Source organism: Hakea prostrata, chromosome 4 (genome assembly GCF_041222555.1).
Source record: "Hakea prostrata isolate BN-2017 chromosome 4, UWA_Hpros_2, whole genome shotgun sequence".
In the NCBI taxonomy this organism is placed as follows: domain Eukaryota; kingdom Viridiplantae; phylum Streptophyta; class Magnoliopsida; order Proteales; family Proteaceae; genus Hakea; species Hakea prostrata.
In genome coordinates, this window is record NC_142603.1 from 17,858,867 (window position 1) to 17,867,193 (window position 8,327).

The 8,327-nt window shown below is 40.1% G+C and overlaps 1 protein-coding gene across 1 annotated transcript; it reads right to left on the bottom strand.

The window, feature by feature from the left end:
- Positions 1-510: 510 nt before the first annotated feature.
- On the bottom strand, positions 511-1,353 carry LOC149018281 (uncharacterized). Its single transcript, XM_089153872.1, has one exon. It carries the CDS (start codon positions 1,351-1,353, stop codon positions 511-513), a length of 843 nt encoding a protein of 280 aa, XP_089009998.1.
- Positions 1,354-8,327: the final 6,974 nt, after the last annotated feature.

Genomic DNA, 8,327 nt, shown 5'->3' on the forward strand with positions numbered 1-8,327 from the left:
CCTGAAGTAACCATTCTAGAAAGGGTGCAACCTTAAAGGTTGGGCTGACTGATCTTGGGGTGAAGACACTGTAGAACCCATATTGCACAAATCGGGGTGTCTAAATACCTTAAAGAAAGTACCTCTGGTACGTTTTAACTCATTTGATAGTATTTGTGAGAACAAGCATTCAAGTATATTTGCGGATTCCTCAACAACCGTTTCAACAGTTGTTACTTTGTTGTCGTCCAGATTTCCTAAATTTAACTCTTTTATCTAATATATTTTTCAACTACTATAGGTGTGTCAGAGTGATCTGAATTAAGTGAGTTGTGGAAGAAAATTTTAAAAGTATGAAGATAGTAGGGGAATCTAAATCCCCTAGCACATTTATGATCGACTGCAAAAGTATATATCACTAAGAATAAGAGAAAACTAATTGTTCTATAATTAGTAACCGCCTTTGGTGAATCATTCTTTGGAATGAGAGTGATGAATGTAGCATTATGAGAGAGTGAGAATGAACTTGTGTTATAGAACTGATGTACCATCGTTTGTAATGTCGAGTTTAACCGACTCCCAAGCATGCTGATAGAAAAGTCCTGGAAAACCGTCGGGTCCAAGGGATTTCAACCCTTGGGACCCGAACACTGCATCCTTGATTTCGTCTTCAGAAAATGGATGCATTAGAGAACTCTTGTCAACATCAGACAGGCGATTGGCAATGGGTGAAACATAAGATTTTGACAAGACCGGTTGAGCAGATGAATAGATAGCCTTAAAATACCCTTCAAATGCATGAGCAATATCTGCCTGCTTTGTAGAGACAACTCCATTATGTTTAATTTGCCGAATCTTATTTCTAGCCCTGCGCACCATGGTAGTTTGATGAGAAAACCTGGTATTTCTATCACCCTGAAGCAACCAAGAGATATGAGCTTTCTGTCTCCACTTGTTAGCTTGTTGATTTAAGTTCAGCTTCAATAGGGCTAGTCTCCTTTTTTCTTCTATATACCAAGATTCCATTCTTGAAACCAAGGCAGTGGATTCATGAGCAGTAATAGATTGCCTCAGTGCCTCCTCTTTAAATTCCAAATTTTTAACTGTTTGCTTGTTCCAAGTTCTAAGAGCCGAGGACAACTTTGATAACTTAGCTGCCAAAACATAAGAATGAGAACCAATGAAAGGAAAAGCCCAATATTGATGTAATAAGTCAAGATACGAGCTCTTTTGAAGCCAAAATATTTCAAATCTGAAAGGCCGAACTTGCTTAGATGGAGCTTTATCAATATGAAGAAGAAGGGCCTTATGATCTGAATGAGAGACCAATAAATGTTGAACATGAGCTTCTGGAAAGAGCTGAAGCCAATCCATATTGCATATGACGCGATCAAGACATCCCTCAATGCGATGCGAAACTTGTTGTTTATTCGACCACGTGAATTTGGGCCATGTGAAAGGAATAGATATCAAACCAAATTCATTGGCAAAACCCTAGAATGGAGCCAAAGAAGAATTGGTTAAAGGCTTCCCCCCTTGGCGATCAGATATATCGAGATAAGAATTCCAGTCCCCGCTTAGGACCCATGGCTTATCAATAAAAGACGCCAAATTTGAAAGAGTTTGCCATTGATAATGTTGCACGGATGGAATAGGGCTCAAATAAACGCAAGTGAAATACCACATGTTGCCAGAATCCGAAATAAGAAGATGCACACACCACGAAGAAAACCACACCACATTCACATTGACAGTATCAAGCCAACAAAAAACAAGCCCACCAGCTCTACCCACTGGGGGAGCCGAGACACACTTAGAGAAACCCATTTTTTTACATAGCACACTAACATCAACTTTAACTGACTTAACTTTAGACAGAAAGACAAAAGAGGGTCGGTATTTAGATATAAGAACCTTAATTTCCTGCTGTATAGAAGCTCGACCTAGACCTCTACAGTTGAGCATTACTCCATTCATTTTCCTGCGGATGACCCATTAAGGTTGGTCATCACCACCTCAGAACATTGCAAGTTGGACCCATGCTGATCCAGTTTCATTTTCTTATGGGATTCCCCCATGGACTTCGGCATCTCAATTGTGGGTAACTCTTGCAGACGAAGCTTTCGCTTACATGGAAGCAATTCAACAGTGGCAATCTTTTTACCTTTATCCTGAGCTGTAGAGGAGAAATGAGCTGCAACCAAAGTGTGAAGATCCATTTCAGACGATCCCATCATCCCATGTCCTATACCCTCAATCGGAGTAGATGAAGGCACTGGCGGAGGAGAGTAAGACATCACATGCTCCAGAGCTGATTTAGGAGAGCCCTCCTTAGGGAACTCCAAAAGATTCGGGGGATTGAGATGATGCACTAGAAAAAACATATCGTCATTGTGAGTGACTGGCTGGATATGCCGACCCCTAGAACAAATTCATAGCAGTGGGTGTGACTTCATCAAGGATGTTTTCAGCACATTGAGTCGATTGAACATTGAATATAACGGCCAACTTAAGAAAGTTGCGATGTAAGGCTTCATCACGATCTTGTGGAACTGGACCTGTGAACAAATGCGGATCCAGAATGCGATGCCCTTCAAAGATACGTTCATAAACTTCCTTCATGTGTTTCACCGTTACTTGATGTTTATAAGGATGGCCATAGGGGGGACTGCAGCCGATGGAACATGCTGGTTCGAAGAGGAACCTGCCATCGCATTTGCAATCTGTCTGAGTTTACGATCCTGATATTTGTGTCCCAATCGAACACAGTAGGAGCAGAGTAAACCCGAGCGAAGTTCATAAGCAAAGTTAAGTTGCGAGAACCTCGAGAGGGAAAATTTCAAATATCCTTTGAAGAGACCAAATCCTGATTCATAGGAATAAGCACATGAGCTACAGGAGTATAGGGTGGGTTACTATCCCCTTTAGGTATTTCAATTTCAAGCACGTACCCTACTTGACTGAATATGAGGTTGAGAACCTCATGATCATGAAAACGCCAATGGATTTTAAGGATTTGTACCCGTGAAAATGGCATAAGAGAAAGGCAAAGAGGCCGCAGGGATAGTCTGGTCCCATCGTTGAAAGAGAATTAAGTGGCCTTTGTAATTCCAGGGCTGGCCAAATAAGATAAGGTGCATAGATTTCTCGTTCTTGCATGTGACGGTGAACCGGCTTTGTGAACCTTCCACTAGGTGATGACCAGTAATCTCAAAATGCTCAGATTTGAAGGCCCGAGAGACGAAAGTGGACACATCATAATAGGTCACGACGATTTCATCCACAACCCATCCTACAACAGTGTATTGTACATTGCTTTTGAGTTGAGCAAGCTTAGTTTTCTCTAAGGCCACCTTTGCTGGAGGACGAACATGCAGTTCCATCTTTGCGAATTCCGCCGCCAAACGATCACAAGAGCCCGGTTTAGAAACAGAAGAAGGGCAGGAAGCAGAGAACGACACCATATATGAGCCACCTGCAGTTGAGAAAACAACAAGATATGAAGAGGAAACCACGAACACTTCAGTAACCTCAGTTCTTGAGTATTCTCGGTGAGGAGGATCAAGGAGCTGCTCCCAGAAGATATATATAAGCACAGAACCAATGCCTCAACCATCGTTAGCTCCGGAGCTCGTTACAAATGTCGCATGCACTATGTCAAAGAAAATAGAAAACCAGCAGAGATGAAACCCTAACCGAACAAGTAACACAAGCACAGTAGCCGCAATAGTATATAGCACATCAACTGAAGAGCTGTGATGGGAGACGGATGACACCCGATCAATACATGCATGGGAGAGAAGATAGTATTTCTGCTCACAGTAACCCCTTACCTGCAAAAGATCAGAGCAGCGAAGACTTTGAAAGAAAAACACGTCAATCAGGCGGAAACCCACATACAGAGATGCAACCACCTTTGCATGCATTCGGCCGTTACTGCCGATGATGTACACATATATAATTAGTGCGCCAGCAAGATAACCATGGCACATGCATGCCAATACCGAAGCTGAAAAACCGGTAGGAAGGACGTTGGGTATGGCCTAAATCATGATGATTCTGAGGAAGCATGTTGCCACAAGGAAAGAGATCCAAAGAAAATAGGCGTTGTGATAGGAGATCTGTCAGATCTGAAGAGAGAGAGACCTCCATAAGCATCCCACTGAGCCATATGATATTACCAAAGGAATAGAGCAATAGAATAACCCTACTTAGATGCCTAGGCATCGTTGTTGTTTGTTGTACTTCCCATCCTGCAACCCTGAGATCATCAACCTTACAATCAGATGTGTAAATCATACACCTGTAACTTACTGGTCTAGAAAGAGAGAGGGTAAGATAATCAATGATAGAAGAGAAATGAAATGAACCCTGAAAGACTCAAACCAGGAAGGCAATACTGAAAACCCTAGGTAAAGCAGATCGCCTCTCTCTCTCTCTCTCTCTCTCTCTCTCTCTCTCTCTCTCTCTCTCTCTCTCTCTCTCTCTCTCTCTCTCTCTCTCTCTCTCTCTCTCTCTCTCTCTCTCTCTCTCTCTCTCTCTCTCTCTCTCTCTCTCTCTCGCTCACTCCTCGGACCCTTTTTCTCTTTTCTCTATATTTTTTTCTCTTGGTTGCTTCAGGGTGATGCTGACAAGAGTTCTCTAATGCATCCGTTTTCTGAAGACGAAATCAAGGATGCAGTGTTCGGGTCCCAAGGGTTGAAATCCCCTGGACCCGACGGTTTTCCAGGACTTTTCTATTAGCATGCTTGGGAGTCGGTTAAACCTGACATTACAGCGATGGTACATCAGTTCTATAACACAGGTTCGTTCTCACTCTCTCATAATGCTACATTCATCACTCTCACTCTCTCATAATGCTACATTCATCACTCTCATTCCAAAGAATGATTCACCAAAGGCGGTTGCTGATTATAGACCAGTCAGTTTATGCAATTCAACCTACAAGATTATATCCAAACTATTGGTCAATCGACTGAAATCCATTATCCCTCATTTGGTTTCATTTCAACAAAATGGATTTGTTAAGGGCAGGCATATACAGGATAATATTCTGATCGCTCATGAAATCAAGTCCAAAATACATCATCATACCAAGCGAAAGAAAGGTCTTATGGCATTTAAATTGGATATGAGCAAAGCCTATGACAGATTGGAATGGAGTTTTCTTAAGCAAGTGCTACAGGCCTATGGGTTTCCGAGCAAGTGGGTAAATTGGATTATGTTTTGTGTTCAAACTGTTTCTTATTCACTGCTTATTAATGGCTCAGTGGAAGGTCATATCTTACCAACTCGAGGGCTCAGACAAGGGGATCCACTTTCCCCTTACTTATTTATTCTATGTGCTGAACTGTTAACATCTCATCTAGAGTTAGCTGTTTCATGCCGTAAGTTTTCGGGCATTCAATTATCTCGTGGTGGCCAGAAATTATCTCATTTAGCCTTTGCCGATGACTTGATACTGTTTGGTCAGGCTACAAAACAAGAAGCTCGCACTTTTGGCAAAATCATTCAAACTTATTGCGCGCACTCTGGTCAAGAACTCAATTTCCACAAAACTAGAGCTCACTACAGCCCAAGCACATCATCAGCTATGAAGCGAGACCTTTCTGCAGGTTTTCATATTACACCTACATCGGAGGCTGATATTTATTTGGGAATCCCTCTCTTCTCTGGCCGGTGATGAGCACATTTATGTGTGAAATCTTATGGCATAAAGCATGCATTTTATACACTTAGAGTGGAGTTACCTTGGGTTTTATGTTGTTTTTGCAGATTTTAGGACTTTTCAAGATTTAAGCAAATATTTGGAGTTTTGGGCTTGAATCATGCTATTTTACACGTCAAGAAGTCCATTCAAATTCTCAAATGCGAAAATGGGCCTGATCTGGAGCATGATGGGCTAGAGATGTGTGATTATGAGCCAACTCCGAAATATTGAAGAGATAAAGAAGGCAAATTTGATCTACGGCTGAGATTTTAAATCAAATCTACAGAGATATTATTGAGAGAGTCCAAATGGAAAAGAGTCCTTGCATACCTCAATATCTTATCTCTTATCTTGGATTTAATTAAAGAAAGAAAAAGAGGAAAAAGAATTATATTCAAAAAGAAAAAGAGGAAAAATCCCGTTTTTGAATGCCTCTGTCCAGTTTCGATCAAACCCTTCATCGAACGGTCATCCGATGTCCGATCATGCTGATTTTTGGAGGAGAGCTTCACGACTACTTAAACCTCAAATCCAACGGTGGAATTATGCATCTGATTTCTCTAAGTCGGCGCGATTACTACGTCAAAACCCTAATTGGTTGAGTCAGATAGAAACCCTGAGTTTTATTCAAATTCAGCCGTGCTTCATATCTGATGTAAACTCTATAAAAAGAGAGCCTACTCCATCAAAGGAGAACATGTCTTAGAGCTTAGTAGAAGCATTCTTTCTTCTCTCTTCAGTTTATTTAGATTTTCTCTGTTTCTTTGCTTGCATTAGTGAGATTTAAATTTCTAGATTCAATGTTTAGGTTTAATCTTTTTATGTAATGCAATTCAAGTTCAAACTTCTTCAAGTTCAAGTTTCAGTTTTTTTTAGATTCGTTTTTCTCTGAGTCTAGCAATTGCAGATTTAGATCATTCTAGATCTAGATCTGGTTGTTAGGGTTGGTTGAGATTCGAATCGTTTGTTCAATTCGCAAGTAAGTAACCTTCTTTATTAATCTTCTCTCCTCCCTCCATTCCCGCTTCTATCTACCCCTCCATATTCTTAATTTAGGATTTACTTTCAGCATTATTTATTGTTCTCCCTTCCCCTGGATCCTTGATCAGAGATGCCTACAGTCGTGCCTCTCTTTGGTTAAGGCTTCCTTTTCCTTTTATTGCTTTGTTATTTACTTTCTGTTATTTACTTTCTGCCTATTCATTCATCATCTCGGACCACATAACCTGAGCAAGCCTACAGTCGTGCCTCTGCTTCTGGTGACGGGTGGTGTTGCATCTGCATTTTAGCTATTTCCTTTTCCTTTTATTGCTTTGTTTATTGCTTTGTTTATTGCTTTGTTATTTACTTTCTGTTATTTACTTTCTACCTATTCATTCATTATCTCGGACCACATAACCGGAGCAAGCCTACAGTCGTGGCTCTGCTTCTGGTGACGGGTGGTGTTGCATCTGCATTTTAGCTATTTCATTTTCCTTTTATTGCTTTGTTTATTTCTTTGTTTATTTCTTTGTTTATTGCTTTGTTATTGTTTGCATTTTTTTTTTCCTGTCTTTTATTTATGCATTGATTGTGTTTAATTTATTTTTCGTTTCAATAATATTGCATTAGACATATAGATTAGGATCGTTTAGTTTAGTTAATTAGTTAACAAAAATTGAATCATTCCACTCTCGCATTACTATTAAGAAGTTGAATTTTAAGTGGCATATTTCCCTGAGATCGACCCGTTAGCTACACGATACCGTGCGCTTGCGGTTACTTTTAAAATTCACAAACAAGTTTTTGGCGCCGTTGCCGGGGAGGTATTAGTCCACTTTGTTTTTCTAATTCTTAGGTAAATCGAAGTGATTTAAAAATAAAAAAATAAAATTCAAAGATATTACTCTTAACTTGAGTATAAACAAAAACGTATAGTAGTCCCCACTCTACTGCAGAATCCCTAGGATTCGATTGTAGGTGGCTCCGAAGACTATACGGATTCCCTTGCTGTCAAACCTATAAGCGCTCAACTATACGGCAACCTTACAGCTTTGAAATCATTGTTTCAATCTTTGTGGTGGGAAATTCACTACTTTCCTTTTGTTTCTGTTATTTTCTTTTCTTTTCTTCTTTAGTTAATTTATTTTTAATAAAAAAATAAAAAAATCTCATTCTCTCATAAGAGCCCTTAATTGCATTAGGGAGTTAGTGCATGTGTGTCTGGACTCGTGATTCTACAAATAGAATTGTCCGAGTGTCTAACTTGACCATGGAAGGTCTACCTCCACCACCTCCACCTAAGAGTCTTAGGGATAGATTTTATCCTACCCGATCTGCACAACCTTCCTGTATACGTTTACCTGAAGTGAGGGGTAATAATTTTGAGCTCAAATCTCATTATCTATCTATGTTACCCCAATTTCATGGGCTACCTGATCAAGATGCATATTTGTTCCTTAGGGAGTTTGAGGAGGTTTGTGTCCTTATGAAGGTACAACAACTCACTGATGATGCCGTAAGACTACGGTTTATTACCTTTGCATTAAAGGACCAAGCTAAAAAGTGGCTTTATAGCTTACCTAGGGATAGCATTTTCACATGGGAACAATTTACTGTGCTCTTCTTGAAAAAATTATTTCCTTTCTCTAAGACGAAT

Coding starts and splice junctions, on each gene's coding strand:
- LOC149018281 (XM_089153872.1), bottom strand. CDS start 1,353: ATGGATTGGCTTCAGCTCTTTCCAGAAGCTCATGTTCAACATTTATTG.